The sequence below is a fragment of the Homarus americanus genome, unplaced genomic scaffold (genome assembly GCF_018991925.1).
Source record: "Homarus americanus isolate GMGI-L3 unplaced genomic scaffold, GMGI_Hamer_2.0 scaffold6922, whole genome shotgun sequence".
Taxonomy (NCBI): Eukaryota; Metazoa; Arthropoda; class Malacostraca; order Decapoda; family Nephropidae; genus Homarus; species Homarus americanus.
In genome coordinates, this window is record NW_024734765.1 from 350,493 (window position 1) to 368,141 (window position 17,649).

Consider the following 17,649-nt stretch of genomic DNA (forward strand, 5'->3'; position numbering starts at 1 on the left):
ACTTAATTTAAGTTATTTTTCTCCATCCCTCTTTTATGATGTACTGTTCTTGTGTCTTGAATATAATAATGATTATGACTTGAAGATAAAGTTGAATATATATGTGAAAATACAGTAACATATAATTGTGTTTGGTGATAGCGATCATTCTGATACTGCAGGAAGATGCGAGACGGGGCAGGAGGTGGTGGTGGTGCCTCTGTGTGACTGTGACTTACTGAGGTCTAAAGTTGGAACCCCACAAGGGGACATTAGTTCTCCATGACGTGTGTATCGACTGTTACTACTGCAGTAATGTGTCCAAGTCCTCAGTGGAGTGATGGAGGTGTGAATGGAGGTGATGTACGTGTTTAGGGAAATCTGAACAACGTAGGTACAATAATACACCCTCCTCCTCTCCCCGGCCGTGGAGAGCGTGACAGAGGAAGAGACTGCCAGTATTATGGTGCAGGGAGGACGTGAGGGATCCTGTGTGTAAGTGTCTTGAGTTTTTTTTAATGTCAACGACTTGTGAAATAAATCTCTGGCATTTACATCAAACTCGACATTTCTTAGGGAGGATTAGCCGCAGATTGTCTACTGCCTCTCCGTATAAAGTGCTCGTAATAGCTCACCATCACCGAGCGGTCTGTTCTCGCCGCTGGTAATCAGGTTCTGCCTTGATCATTTTAGTCAGTCTACTGTACGGGAAGTTTGATCTTACTTATTGAAATGAGGTTTGTTAGGCAGTTCAGCATGTTCTCGACTAATGACGGTAATGTGGGAAGGTTGGCGGAGCTGTGGGGAGAAGGGGTATGTGTGTGGCTAGAGGAGGTGTGAGGCTAGAGGAGGTGTAAGGCTAGAGGAGGTGTGAGGCTAGAGGAGGTGTGAGGCTAGAGGAGGTGTGAGGCTAGTGGAGGTGTGAGGGCAGTAGAGGTGTGAGGGCAGTAGAGGGTGTCAAAGAAGATAAACTCTAAGCAGATTTACCACCATGTTTCATTAAGCAACTACTACCTTAATATGGCCAGGATTCTTTAGACACATTATTATTTTAGTCTTAAACTGCGCTTCTTTTTTTTTACGGACTTCAACAACAACCTAAAGATGGCGGTCATGGAGCACAGAGACACTACACAGACGAGACGAGTCATCGTATTTTCCTGGTCAGTTGTACTTAATATACACGTAAGAATTTTTGTGAATCCTGACACAAAATTTTGGCCCAACGACTCACCCAAGTCCTGGCTACCGCGGAACGTTTATTTATGCATGCACGTTCTTTATTACAGCAAGCCCACACGTTCTTTATTAAAGTAAGCCCATGCTGTCTTTATTATAGTAAACACACACGTTCTTTATTTATAGTAAACACATACGTTCTTTGTCCTATAAAACTTACTGTGCGTGCGTGCGTGCGCGCGCAACGAGTCTACCATTATCCATGAACAACTACGCTGAACTGGCCATGTTACCCGTATGGATGACAGTAGACTGCCAAAGCAGCTACTTTACACTCACCCTACTAAGAATAAACGTAACGCTGGCGGGCAACTGAAAATGTATAAGGATAGTCTTAAGACAAACCTGAAAAAGTGCCAAATCGACCCCCTCACCTGGGAGACGATCACTCCACATCGTAACGCTAGGAGCACCACCACGCGAGAATGTGTCAATACTTTGGAGTTAGCCCGACTGCATACCGAGGCAGACAAGCGCCAACGCCGGAAAGACGCTGCCACCGCCACTCCCGCACTGGATGTAGCCCTCCACACGTGCAACACCTTGGGCGATCCTGCCGGTCCCGTATTGGCCTCTTTAGTCACCTCAGAGCTCACCGACAAAGGTGACATCCCTAATAACTCGTACCATTGTATCATAGCTGGATGATCGTTATACTCGATTCCAAGTGACAGCAAAGTAATAATAGTAGTAGTAGTAGTAGTAGGGTGCGTGCGTGAGACGAGGTGTGTGTGGTGGGGGGAGGAAGGTGTGCGTGTGTGTGCGTACGTCACAATGCAGAGGGTGAGGGAGGTGCGTGCTGGCATAATATAGTTAACCGGACACAGCCGCCTCCTGTAGGCCTACCACCACTAGGCCTACCTCTCCACGTAATGAGTTCCGCTTGTGTCACTAGGGGCCACCCCCCACCCCCACCACCCCCGCGATCCTCAGAGATTCGTACGCTAAAGTTTCCCTGTATTTTTTATAAGTGGGAACACATTTAATTTCCTCGCCAAAACCGATTACACAAATGTGGAAGTAAAAATACCCCGGGACTGTTCTGTGGGCGGGTGGCTGCCTTCTCTCATAAATAAGGGGAAAATATTATCTTCAGAATCATTGATAAATCTGGCACAGCCTCAGACTGTTTGGGAAGTAGTAACAGCAGTAGAGGAAATGTTTACATTCACAAGTGGTGGCGGTGAGAGTTAGCATGTAGGAGGAGGTGGAAGAACAGCTCCCGCGCCAGGCTGCCTCCATCAGCAGGTTGTGGGCCTAAAAGTGAGAGATTTTCCGCATGCGACGGTGTGATCAAGACTTAGGCTTATGTTAGTGGTCGTAGGCCTATTGTAGAGAGGGGGGATTGGATCTGGCCTCCGGTAATGTGAAGGTTATTCTTGTGTACGTAACGTGTGCACCTTATGGCTGTTAGCTGCTCCTAGGGTAAAAGTCATTAACAGATATAAACCTTTGTATCACGTGCTCTAATACTTTAGTTGAATGTTATATCTATTTGATTGTTACACATCAAACTATATTGACGCGACAAATAATGTTTTGGTACATTATAGAATTGGATTACACTATAGCCTGCTGCTATATGTCCAGTATGTGTGCCTCCTAGGAGGCCAGGTGATGCACTCCCAGGATACTCGTTCGGACACACCATGTCCAATTACTGTGTGTCAACATGTTGACCTTCGAAGTAATCCCTCGAGGCTCGCAGCACAGAACCTCCGTGCTAGCGAAGCTCAATTCCTTCTCGATATTCTCCCCCAACATCCTGGCGGCCATCTCCGGACTAGAGGAAACTGATAACGTCTGTGTCAAGTTTATCTGAACTCATCCCACACGGTAATTGCTGCCTGGGACACTATTGGTCACCTTACCAAAGAAGCGACACAGGAAGAGGACACAGAGACCCTCGCCATCAACCACCTCATATCACGGATGCACACTGCATAATATGAGACCTTGAACGAACACTGGACGCATCTCCAACACTGCGGAGGGAAGTGGCACACTGCGCCACTATGACGCAGTAACCGGAGATGACAACCATCCTACAAGAGTATCAACCCCTGACTCGGTCTCAATAGATTGTGTATACAAGACTGCACCTTGGATAGAGGCACCACTGGACAACCCGGAGCCTACATGTACACTTCGTGGGCTCTCACTACATGACCCGGAACCTCCTCCTACAGGTCCCCAGCTGGCACTACCACGTCATCCCTCCCTGACCAAGTATCCCTCCTCCTAGTGACTGTCTTGATGACACTTGACATAATTAGGGACCCGTCACGCTTTACCATAAACAGATGAACCTGTACAAGAAAGCCTCCCTCTGTGCACTTATCCTTCCTTCACTACAGGCAACTTAGCGGCCCCTCATTCACTCTCACCCTCCCGTCAAGTAAGTTTATGAAGGCAAGTATCAACCCCGCATGCTTCCCTGTTGGGCGGTGCAATGCTTCGGCGCTTCACTTTGCACACGGTGCAATTGGGTGCACAATACACAAGCCCCCCACGCCTGTGTAGAGGCAAACATGAAATCTGAATCTGTCTGGAACACTTTCTGGAGACCATTCCGTACAATTTCCTTCAAGATGTCTGCCGTAGCCAACTGAAGAGCGTTTGTGTAATATAAACGTCGTCGTTCCAGACTTGAGTTCAACGCGGGAAACTGATGAGCGTAGAGGGTAACAAGGTAGCGTTACCACTACGTCATGCCACAACTCGGACATGTTCATCTGTGTGACGGGTCGTGTAAGATTAAACAGAATAAAGAGTAAGAAGGAAGGACAGAATGGAGATCAATAAGAAAGGAAGGAAGTCGACGAAAAAATTACAAAAGGGAAATAACTAAAATTACAATACAAATAATAACATGCACAACTAATACAAAATACATAAAATAAATCTCCGATATAGCAAGAGTGAGAGAGCAATTTTACAGGAGGAAGAAGTCTTGACGTCAGTTGAGAAGACGAATGAGCCGCCTTGTGAAGGTGATCGGTGAGGCAGGCTGCTGGGGGTCAAAAATTGTTGGCCAAGATAAACCAACTCTTCAACTGGACGAAAAATTTATCGCCCAGGCTCTAGATAAGAGGAAAATGGCGGGAAAAAGAGTAGCTCTACGTGTGTTTAGAAAAGAGGAAAATGGTGGAAAAACAAAAGAGATACCGATTATACGTGTGTTTAGACAAGAGGAAATTGGTGAGAAAAAGAAAAAAATCCTAATATGTTGTTTTACTTAATGTTGAATGTAACTTTTCTATCGTAAACTACATAAGCTCTCTATGACTATTAATGCAGTGTGAGGAGGAAGGTACAGCAGGAGGACAGGTAGTACAGCAAGAGGAGGAAGGTACAGACAGCAGGAGGCGGGAAGGAGCACTTCATCTCCCACCGGCTATTACTCAGTGTTCAGTGCGTAGTTTAAGAGGGAAATAATATAACAATGTGGGCGACCTGGGGGAAGGCGGGGTACTGACACCCGGGGGAGGGTAGGGGAACTGGCACCTGGGGGAGGGCGGGGTGCTGGCACCTGGGGAGGCAGGGTGCTGGTAACTGGGGAGGGCAGGGGTGCTGGCACCTGGGAAAGGGAGGATGGGGTACTGACACCTGGGGGAGGGAGGATGGGGTACTGGCACCTGGGGTGAGGACGAGGGTAGGGTACTGGCACCTGGGACGAGGACGAGGATGGGGTACTGGCAACTGGGGTGAGGACGAGGGTAGGGTACTGGCACCTGGGATGAGGACGAGGATGGGGTACTGGCAACTGGGGTGAGGACGAGGGTAGGGTACTGGCACCTGGGGGTGATGGAGGAGGGGGAAGTACTGTACTGGGGTGGTAAAACTCATGATTAATTAAAGCGACAGTTTCGGAGACACATACTCCATCTTCAGGCAATCGAAAACGAATGAAACGGAGAATAGAAACACGTAGTCACTGCAGTCATTGCGATTTAAATGACCAGTGTTTGTTGTGTTGGAGGAGTTAACAAAGTGTGGTGTTGGAGGAGTTAACAAAGTGTGGTGTTGGAGGAGTTAACAAAGTGTGGTGTTGGAGGAGTTAACAAAGTGTGGTGTTGGAGGAGTTAACAAAGTGTTGCCTTTCCCTACAGGAGCGACAAGGGAGGTAGGAGCAGCTCTGACCCGGATCTGCCTGCGTCACCGAGCTGTGGAGTCCCGCGTCAAAACCCTTACCAGGTATGGTGTGTGTGTGTGTGTTCGTTCTAAGATGGACATTCACTGCTTATACTACAATCTTTAATATATTTCCCATTGTTCCTCGCCCTCCTTCCTCTCATCTCTTAACAGTATTATCTCCTCTTTTTTATAAATTTAAGACATATTCTCGCCATATCTCGTGTCCGTCCACAGTTTGAAGGCTGGTATGGCTTTGGCCAGTCTGACACTCACTTACCAAGTTTCTGAGCCATAATAATTATAGTTAATCCCACATAACACTCAACTGTTTATTGTTATCAACGGTGACTTCCCTGAATTCTCGCTTACTTGTTTATTATCTAACTTATTTTTTCTCTATCAATGATATTCAGTTTAATCATAGTTTCTTAAGTTTTTGTTCTCGTTTATTTTTATTTTTATATTCTTAGCTTTATCTTGACTCCATATTTGTCCCAGTTTTCTTGACATTATTACAATCTTCTGTAGTTCGTCTTATCAGTGCTTCGTGGTCTTGCATTTCACTCGTCCCATTGTTAGTGTTATCCTGTGTCTAGTTCGTATAGAAGCGAGATAAACCTGACCGCAACACAGTACAGGTCACAACACAGTACAGGTCACAACACAGTACAGGTCACAACACAGTACAGGTCACAACACAGTACAGGCCACAACACAGTACAGGCCACAACACAGTACAGGTCACAACACAGTACAGGTCACAACACAGTACAGGCCACAACACAGTACAGGTCACAACACAGTTCAGGTCACAGTACAGGTCACAACACAGTACAGGCCCACAACACTGAACACAGTACAGGTCACAACACAGTACAGTCACAGTACAGGCCATAACACAGTACAGGTCACAGTACAGGCCACAACACAGTACAGGCCCACACACAGTACAGAGCACAACACAATTTCACAGTACTGGTCACAACACAGTACATGTCACAGTACAGGCCACAACACCGTACTGGTCACAACACAGTACATGTCACAGTACAGGCCACAACACCGTACTGGTCACAACACAGTACAGGTCACAGTACAGGCCACAACGCAGTACAGTTCACAACACAGTACAGGTCACAACACAGTACAGGCCACAACACCGTACTGGTCACAACACAGTACATGTCACAGTACAGGCCACAACACCGTACTGGTCACAACACAGTACAGGTCACAGTACAGGCCACAACACAGTCCAGGTCACAACTCAGCTTGTTGAGGTAAGTGTTCAGGTGTGCTGATGTTTGAGATGGGTATAGTTGTGTGTTCATGTTGCCGCGGGCTAAGACATTTCACTATTTTTTGACCCCTTGTATAGCGCTCTGGTGGAGTGTGTGGTGGTGCCCCTACAGGAGAAGGTGGAAGAGTGGAGACGGTCTCATCACGCATTCGACAAGGACCACACCAAAGGTAACACACTCTAGTCATATAATCTAAACACGGTAAATACTCCCACAGTGATGTCAGGAACAGTGTTACATAGCATAACATCCACAGTGATGTGAAGAACAGTGTTACGTAGTATAACTCACACAGTGATGTGAGGAACAGTGTTACGTAGTATAACTCCCACAGTGATGTGAGGAACAGTGTTACGTAGTATAACTCCCACAGTGATGTGAGGAACAGTGTTACGTAGTATAACTCCCACAGTGATGTGAGGAACAGTGTTACGTAGTATAACTCCCACAGTGATGTGAGGAACAGTGTTACGTAGTATAACTCCCACAGTGATGTGAGGAACAGTGTTACGTAGTATAACTCCCACAGTAATGTCAGGAACAGTGTTGCATAGCATAACTTCCACAGTGATGTCAGGAACAGTGTTACGTAGTATAACTCCCATAGTGATGTCAGGAACAGTGTTACGTAACAAGTTAAGTCTTACCTGCAGTGTAAGACTAAAGGTATTTATTATAAGTTGGCTCAGACTTATCTTCGCGAAGTTTTGTTTGAAGTTAACTGGTCTCTAAATTTTAAAACATCCCGGTTGACTCACTAATACGGTTGTCTTAATAACGCTGACTGATTAATCTTGAGATTTACTCACTCTAAATTTTGTTTATAATAGATAATTAATTTATGACATGGAGACACCCTATCCTCAGTGTGAGAGTTTATTTCCAGTTGACGAATAGCCTATGTATTGTGCTTCGTAACGGCGGCGGGCAGGAGAGAGTGCACACTAACTTGTGAACCTAGCCTTACCAGTTGACTACAAATTCCAGGGGAAGCACGCGCCTTATTTAAATGTACACTCGTGAATTAAGAACACATATTGACGTATTGCACACATTAATGGTCGCTCAACACTTTAGTTATTTTAATGTCAAAATGTCAATTGTTTAGTGTTACGCCGTTTCATTGTCAAGGTACGCTGGCAGAATTGTGTAAACTGCGAGTTAAAAACACTCCACTTATAATTTGTATGCTGTCCAAGTTATGGCTCGTGAAAGTCGAAAAGAAATTAAGTCCACAAATTGTGAAGATCTCTGGCAATACTTGTACCTCACTCTGGCCAGTAATAATACCAGTGACCAGATACTTGTATGTAGTGTAAATCATCAGCTAGTGAGGATAGGTAAGGACTGGGTTGATATACGAGATGACAACAGCAATAGGTCACACTCCTATAACAACTTGGAGTACTACATGTTACCTATATAATCACTGGGTCAATTTAGGTGTATTGTTTTCCATGTGTGAGGGGTTATACTTTTATTTCTTCATTGTTGTGTCACATCATCTTGCATTAATTTATTTCACTCTTATGAGTCTTATCGAAATTGCATGATAGTTGGTCACCACGCAGGTATCAACACTTTTATGGGACAACCCTCTGAAGACGTTGTAAGACTCGTGCACTATGTGGTGGCCGCAACACACAGTCACTAACACACCCCTCCTTCCTGTCGTCACCTACAGAGTATAAGAAAGCGCGGACGGAAATAAAAAAGAGGACTGAGAATGCCGCCCGACTACAGAAAAAGGCCAAGAAGGCGGGCAAGAACTCCGAACTGAACAAGGTGAGAGAGTGATCACTGTACTGTACTTATTGAAGAGGAGAGACACTTGTGTATGAGTGACAACAGCTGTGGTACAGTCAACCAAAGATGCACTGACCCCACCCTGGGTTTCGTAATCGCAATTTTACCTGACAATATTTGGTAAAGTAAGACTGTATATAATAGTCATTGTGATTGGTGGATCTATTTTCTGCTGTATCACTGTCAGGATAAATATTAAACAAACCAAATGTAACATTTTTATAATAATAAACTGTTGATCATTATTTTAGATCATGAGAAGTTTTAAAATGTTCGTATATTTGCTTAAATATTGAAGAAATTTTGACTTGAGAATTTTGTGGCAACTGTGGTTGTAGTTGAGTCGCCGTATAATTTTCTTCATTATTTAAGCAAATATACGAAAATTTTAAAACTTCTCATGATCTAAAATAATGATCAACAGTTTATTATTATAAAAATGTTACCTTTGGTTTGTTTAATATTTATCCTGACAGTGAGTTGACTTGTGACCTTGTATCTTACTGTACATGAGTGACGACAGTTGTATTTCTTGTTGTACCTTGTATTGACTGCATGACAGCAGTGGGCGGGTTGGCAAACACGCATGACGCCCGCATAAAGGCGATGGCCTCCAGCTTATTGGTGAGGTCAGGACCTTAGGATTAAGGGAGGTACTTAACCATTTTATGGTGTAGTTGAGCACCACTCAGCTTCTTCATTGTGTGTGGTTCGGTACTTCTCCGTTGGGCGTCTGTCAGGTAGGTAGTCCAGGGTGATTCAGCGTCGAAGGACACGTTCAACTCTTTATATCGCTGAACTTTGCAACTGAGTTATCCTGTAGACTTGAGCATCATCGCCCCTCACATCATCTGGCTCCGTCTGACGTCCACTTCCGTCCACTTCTCAAAACTTTTGGACCATAGAAGCTAAACCACCTTCCAGGCGAGACCGTGCATCCACCAGGCTGCTTACCATCGCCTCCAGCATTCCATTTCCGCCCACCGGGGTCCCGTTAACGTTTCAGCCCGGCGTAGGGTTCACCGTTCCCCGACTTCCCCTTGTGTACTGTGTCCAGTGGAGTTGGCGCACCCCATTGTGACCTAAGATGCTCCCATCACCTGTGGAGGGCGGGGAAGCTCACCCTGGACACACTTACGTAACACCGCTCTCGTCCTCCGCTCAAGATTGCTAATGAGAACGTCGTCGGCTAGGTCAAGCTGAGAGGCCGGGGCGTAGAAGGTGCAGTTCGCGGCCGGGTGCTTTCTTTAATTTCAGGTTCATGACTAAGACCGACAGGGCGAGCCGATGTCTCTGTCAACTGTGGCCACAGGCTAGATTAACTACAGCCAGTCCACCGGTCTCCTCTTCCCCGCTTCCCGATTCCTCAGCCACATGTAGCCGAGCTTCGGAGCCAGACTGTCATGGGTCATGTCTGTGCACCCTGACACCGCGAAGCTCCCTGGAACTCTACACCCCTGGATATAATTGCATTGTTGGCCATGCAGGTGCTACACCTGCTTAACCTGCGGACGGCCTCGAAGCGACTCGGTGAGAATATTTCTTGGAACTTGCCACCGTCCGACACCCAGTGGATGGCGTACATTACCTGCACTGCTGCCCGGTACCCTGCAGAGGACATCCTTCCTTCGCTGGTATCACCGTTGCCTCTCACGTACAAGCTAGAGGCCCTACTTTGGGCGTGGACTACCCCTCCTCGTCGTTCTAATACCTTCGGTAGCTTTCTTCCCGTTTAGGTCAAGGAACTCGACTAATCTCTCGAATCCATTTCTGTGACCTGCACGTCAGCGGCTCTGTAACCTATGGACGACCCCGCGCAGGTGCTTTCATACATGGTGGGTTAGTGTCTCGCTGTATAGGTGATAGGTGAGATTTGGTAACTCGCTTGTCGTCCAGCCTAATATAACTACAGTCTCATTGTAGCCCATTTATCCTCCATCAGTATTAATACCCAACAAAGTGGTCTGGACTTTGAAGAAGAGGGGGAATTGTGGGGATAAAACGCGTATAACAGAATGTTCTGAAGGATAATATAAAAGTAGCATGTAGTTGAGTGTTTTTCCTGTCTCATAACTTCTATCAGTTCAAATCATCTTGAGTCAAGTATCTTCAGCCTTTGGCAAGGTGAATAGATATGAAAGCGATACTTGTCTCCCCTCTCCCTGTGCTTTGTGTTAAAACATCTGGCAGTACTACTTCTTCACAAGAATCTCTCTTTAGTGAAACCTTTCAGGTTCGACCATTTGAGGAGCCGTTGATTTTATTGTAAAAGTCGAGTGACCAATAAGTCACCACAACTGCGTTAAACGTAGGGCAATCACAAGACCGATAGCGTCATGTAGGGGGCCGGGCGAGAAAAAATATCTCCGTGGACGAGTGACTCGGTGAGTGAATGTGTGAATGAGCGGGTAAGTAAGTAAGTAAGTGATTGGGTGAGTAATTAAATGGATAAATGAGTGAGTGAGTGGGTTTAGTCAGGAAACACGATCATAAGAGCTGGCTAACGTAACCATATCAATGTGTTTTCCAGGTGTTGGAGTCAACAGTGGTGGACTTACGGGCACGCTACGGCGTTCTGGAGGAGGTGGAGAGGTCAGCAGTGCGCCAGGCCCTGACGGAGGAGCGTGCCAGATACTGTGCGTTCGCCCACGCCCTCAGACCCGTCCTGGTGAGTCAACATGACCTTGTCATAGGTCTCCATATTAAAACAATGTATTTATGAACAGCAATAGAAGAGATGTAACAGTGTATTCACAGTAACGTTATGACAGTAAATGTGTGTGTTACTCACGTATTTTGTGTGGGCAGGATGAGGAGGTCGGGCTGGTGAGTGAGCTGGGCCACCTACAGGAGGTCATGAACCAGCTGGAGAAGCACGTTGCTGACCCCCACACCCTCCCACCAGCCAGCGAACAGGTAGGTCAGGTTGTGTCACTAAGCGCTTGAGGACTGTGTATGAGTATGTGTTGAGCCGGAACTGTATTAGGGCGGATGACTCTGAACCCATCCAGCGTGTTTCCCATCCCACCCATCCCTGTTATGCTGCCCCCGCTACCACCACCCTTACTCCCCTTTCCTCTTCCCTTCTCAGATATACCCTCTTACCCCTCTCCCTTTCCAACATATCCCCTCTCAAATCTCTTACCAAACACACTAACATCATTAGAGATTATGTATCTGAAGTGTTGTGATCCAGCCATCTGACATGACTCTGTCACTCTCCAAACTGTTTCATGGGCTAGAAGCCTCAAGAAGTATAGAAAGAATTCTTCTGGACTTCAAATGATGAAAAAAAATGTATTCTTGACTTCAAGTTGAGGACAGTTTATTAGCCGGTGAGTGGGATTGAAGAAGGACGTTTGATGAACCATTACTAGCCTGAAGGTTTTCTACTGGCGTGTTACTGTTCATAAGCTCAGTAGAAGGCTCCCCACATTCAGTGTAGGAAAGAGATTTTACCTGTTTAAGTTACTTTGTCTCGGGGTGAAGGCTACTCCCAGAATCTTCACTAAGCTCTTAGAAGTCTTATTAGAAGTCAGTTAATTGCCATACCCCCAAATTTGTCGTCATTGTGGCTAGAATCTTTTTGTTTTTTACGGGCATTAGCCCACCCGAGCACAGGTCATATTTAATGACCCACATCAAGGCCTAGGGGACGAAAATATAATAAAATAATGATAATAATTATGATGATGATGATGACAATAATAATAATATTAATAAAATTAATACAAAAACATATAAAAAATATATAACAATTATAATAAAAGAAAATAATAATAAAAATTTAAAAATATATATATAATAATAATAATAATAATAGCCATAAATAAATACAAATACAAAAAAAAAATATCGAGAGAAATGATATACGAGTACGTATGTTGTGTTGTCAAAGTAAGAGAAACAATTGAGACCCTACAATTGTGTGTAAATGAGGCAGGAAGTCAGATCAGCAACCTGGGACTTGGTCACAATTTTTTTTGATGCCATATGGCGGTAGTACCTCCCTGTTTGGTAGGTGCCTACTATCTGGAGTCCTTGTAGTCACTGGCTAAATCACAGTGGTGCACTAGAACTGGTCGGTTAGTTTTAAAACATTCATTCAGTTGCCAAGAAAATAAGTGTTATCTTGTCCCGGAGTGAGGCGAGGCATCACGTAGAGAGTGCGAGTGTTTGGTAGGAAGTGTGTTTACTGCAGCCCCTGTAGTGGAGACAGGTAGGCTTCTCTGATTGTGTGTGGTCCCAGTAAATAGTCACCTTTACGAGATGGAGTAGAAAGTGTTTCGCTGGTTTCGCGGACATTACAGTATTGAAGTGGATAGGGTCATTCATACTAAGAGGGGAGTTGCTGAGAAGTCAGACGAAAAGTTGTCCCATCATTCAGCTGTGGAGCTGAGACAGGGGTACAAGAAGAGACGGTGTTTGTTGGCAGTTCTTCAGCTACCACACCACGAAACTGGCGACCCGTAGTGTTGTGATTTCATAAGGATCGTCAAGGAGTTGCCCTTCACATTCAGAATGTGGGACCGGATGGGTCTTGCTAGGTTTGGCTCTAACCAAGTTTATACTGGACTGGACTTTGGGGGCGAAGTATCTTTGTTGAGGTTAGAGGTGAACCTTAACCATGACCCTTCTTTTTCCCTGAATGAAACTCTTAGCCTGAACCCGTGTTTACTATTACGAGTATTTTATCTGAGACTTTATCATTATATCAGTACCAAGGTTGTGAATTCCCACGTTACTTGAGTACTATCCAAATCCATTGTCATGTAATAATATCGGGCAGTGTTGAGTATAGCCTGAGGGGCGTCACTGTCGCTGAGTCCACGTTAAATGAGACAACAAAGTAGCATCAGCCAAGGACAGGTCGACGGCTGGTGGTGTTCCTGACGGCTCCTCTGTACGAGTCACTACCATTATTCACTAAATATAGTAAAGAATATGATACGAAGCCAGCCACTTGTTCACTTCCTCCAGTACACTTGTTGCTTCTACATGGGTAATGGAGGGCGTAAAAGTCCCCGAGCAGCAACTTCCTGCCGGACAGCTGAATTGTTAGTGACCATCTCGCCCACATTATGGGGCCCGCCTAGTGGACATAAATATTCAACAAATAATAATCAGCAGTAGCTTCTGACTCTTACTTCACTTCCGTGTGTGCACAGCCAATACACCTGTACGATTACAGGAGGGTGGAGGGGTAGAGCAGGCAGGAGGAGGGAGGGGTAGAGCGGACAGGAGGAGGGAGGAAAAGGCAAGAAGAGAGCTGAGAAAGCTATACTGCTTTAAAGCGCTTCCTGAGAAAATAAAACTCCGCCCGGTGACATCATTTATCACACAGATATTAACTTACCCAGCAGTACCTCTTCATAGTATGAGCACCACTCAAATATCAAAATTACAGGTGGTCCAAAATGAAGCCCTAAGATTCGTCACAGGTAAAAGATACTCCTTCACCAGAACCACAGCCGAGATACATAGAGACCTGAGAATAAAACCCATCAACCAGCAGCTGCACACCCTGACCAGCAGAATCTGGCAAAAGATAGAACGATCAGAGCAAGAACTCCTTCAAAGACTCCCACCAGATAACGACAACAACCATACATGGTTCCCAAAAAGTTCCCAAATCTTAAAAGGTCCATTACCACCCCCGATCTACACTACACGGCCAGGCAATAGACAACCTCCCTAGACCAGCATCCGCCAGTAGGGTCGGCGGAATATTAAATAAGGCCCTCAAAACACCCATATATGGGTTAGGGTAGGATGTCTAGTGCCTGTACCGACAGACAATAACTAACCCATGATACAACCCAAACACACTATTAGCTTAGCTAGGCGGTCAGCCCGCCCTCTCTTACCTCTTCCTAAATTTCTTCAATTTCCGAACTATAACTTCCTTCCCCCACCTCTAATCTTCTTTCACCCTCCTTTCCCTACAAAAAAGGGGGGGAAGGGGCAGAGGGGGCAGGAGGGGGTAAAGGGGGCAGGAGGGGGCAAAGGGGGCAGGAGGAGTTGTTGTGGTACACGTGAGCTGTTGTGGTGCACGTAAAAGCTGTTGTGGTGCACGTAACCTCTTGTGGTACACGTGAACTGTTGTAGTTGCGGTGCACGTGAGCCATTGTGGTATACGTTGACCACTAACGCACTCGGGTTCACGAAGGCCAGAGGGGGTAGAGGGGGCAGTAAAAACGCGAGGGTAGACCGCAAAACTTCAAATAAAACTTCCAGGAGGTGAAAAGTATCCCCAAACCTAAAACGTGAGCCATGGTGGTGCACGTGAGCTGTTGTGGTGCACGTGAGCACCTAGACAGCAGGTAGACACTATCGAGGGTCGGCTCTGTCTGGCTAAATATATTAGACACTGACGGAAACAAACTACCCTAACAAACTCTAAAATATTGTCAAGCACACGAATGATCTGATGAACAATGTAATTGAAATGTATAGTGCACGAAATGTTTTCATAGGTGTGCAACTTTCTGTAGCATTCCTCGCTGTGCTGTTGTCTGTGATTCACAAATCTCTGTATTTAACAGTAAAGACTACTGTTAACTTATAAAATTTATTTTAATGAACACAATTGTGTTTTTCTTTATAATATAATTTTTGGTATAAAATTATTTCAGAATTGGGTACAAAAAATTGGCCCACATGATACTGTATTTTTCCTGTGTCTGTGAAGTTTCTGGTTAGTGTACCATTCAATCAGCCCGTTTCCAGATTATTTTGACAGTTGACAGTTTTTTGTCATAGTGGTGATGCTGAACCTCTGCTGGTGTATTATTACCAGGTGCCCGCCTGGTTGACGTTAGGGCTAATGAAGATGGGGCAGGACTTCGCTCGGGGGCAGCAGGACACACCGGGGCAGGCCCAGGCACTACACCAATAGTGAAGGCCCTGATGTGGGTCAGTGACCTGTGCCCTGAAGGGCTAATCCCCGTGGAAAAAAAAAAACCTTCCTCTCACCCCTATACACAATGCTTTTCTGTTCACCCACCATACGCTTTTCCAAATTTTTTGTAAGTAATAAAAACACAATAAGAATTATTAAAATCAACAAAAGCTTATTAAAATAAAGAAAAAAAGCATGGATGGATTAAAAAATATATATTTAGTTTTAAACCATTGGTTTCAATTGGCCTACTCTGGGTAGATTGGTGTACAAGGTACAGACAGGCAGTAGAAGTGGTTCACAGGGCACAGTACAGACGTCTAGTCAAGCGGCGCCACACCTGACGGGGTTCTCAGTACAGTACAACCTTCGTGATACAAATTATAGGAATTTGTTTTGCTTACATTCGTCCCTACGACATGCGCCTCGCCGATCCATCACTTCTCTACAGTGAATATTTAATAATTACAATATTAGGGTTTGAGGTGGTCTTGACTACTTTGCTTGTGCTTGTACTATTCTTTATTATAGCTAGCTTGTGAAAGGGATTTTTTGTTTGTGGACTTCCTACATAACTACAGAAGTAACGTAGTACCTTGTTGGCATTTACATTGAGAACATAGCTAGTTTGTGACAGATGATGGCATCTGATTGGATAAAAAAAAAAAGATTGGATAATGAACAGACGAACATAAGTCAGTATACATTATATCATTTCCATAACCGTGACAAACTGTAAAAGCGCACTTCCAGTATATATATATATATATATATATATATATATATATATATATATATATATATATATATATATATTATATTATATTATAATATATTATATATATTATATTATATTACATATATATTTATATTATATTATATATATATTATATATATATATATATATATATATTATATATATATATATATATATATATTATATATATATATATATTATATTACATATATATATATATATTATATTACATATATATATATATATATTATATTACATATATATATATATATTATATTACATATATATATACATATTATATTACATATATATATATATATTATATTATTGACATTATTACATATTATTATTATTACATTAAATATATATATATATATATATATATATATATATATATATATATATATATATATATATATATATATATATAGAGTATATATATATATATATATGCGTATATATATATATATATATATATATATATATATATATATATATATATATATATATATATATATATATATATATATATATATATATATATATATATATATATATATATATATATATATATATATATATATGTTATATATATATATATATATATATATATATATATATATATATATATATATATATATATATATATATATATATATATATATATATGCAAGTAAATCACTGTAGGTGCGCGTGATCTAGGTATATGCTGATAACCACAAGGAAAGAAGAAAACACGAAGTTCCCAAGCGCTTTCGTGTAATTCACATCTTCAGGGGTGAGTACAGACTAGAGAGAGTAATACAAATCAAGGTGTATATATACAGAGGAGGGTGAGACCAAGTCCACAATGGTCAGGTATTAGGTAATGACCCTACTAATCTTTAAATAGCACACAACGGTTGGTGGTCAGGTCAGATGGTCAAGTGACCCGGCCTTCTCACCTGATCACAAATCTTCTTAATTACAAAATATGGATCTGGTTGATAAACTCAATAACTTACACATTAATCATGATTTTAAACTGGTCAGCTTTGATGTAACGTCACTCTTTACAAAGGTCCCAGTTGATGATTTACTAGAGTTCCTCATAGATTCCCTGGATAACATTTCACTGCCCGTCTCGAAAGACGACTTCATCGAACTCATCAAACTATGTATTAAGGATTGCAAATTCGAATTCAATGGGGAATATTATGCTCAAAAATTTGGTATGGCAATGGGTAACCCACTCTCACCTGTATTAAGCAACCTATATATGGAATTCTTTGAAAAGAAACTATTAAGTAATATTTTACCACCCTCAGCAGTCTGGTTTAGATATGTTGATGATGTATTATGTCTCTGGCCATGTAATGAGGACCTAAAAGCTTTCCTACCACAACTTAACAACTTAGCCTCCCCGATCAAATTCACTGTGGAATTAGAGCAAGACTGTAAATTGCCATTCCTAGACTGTCTGATACACAGAATAGGTAACACTTTTAAGTTCAGTATTTATAGAAAACCAACTAATGTGTGTTCATACA

At 43.2% G+C, this 17,649-nt stretch overlaps 1 protein-coding gene across 1 annotated transcript; it reads left to right on the forward strand.

The window, feature by feature from the left end:
* Positions 1-4,193: 4,193 nt before the first annotated feature.
* Positions 4,194-11,378, forward strand: LOC121870487 (protein MTSS 1-like; the record flags this gene model as incomplete). The annotated part of the gene is given in 6 exon segments (XM_042372320.1): positions 4,194-4,419; positions 5,331-5,415; positions 6,734-6,825; positions 8,341-8,441; positions 10,993-11,130; positions 11,271-11,378. Coding segments are annotated over 6 exon segments (750 nt in total), but the record flags the coding sequence as incomplete, so codon positions are not given.
* Positions 11,379-17,649: the final 6,271 nt, after the last annotated feature.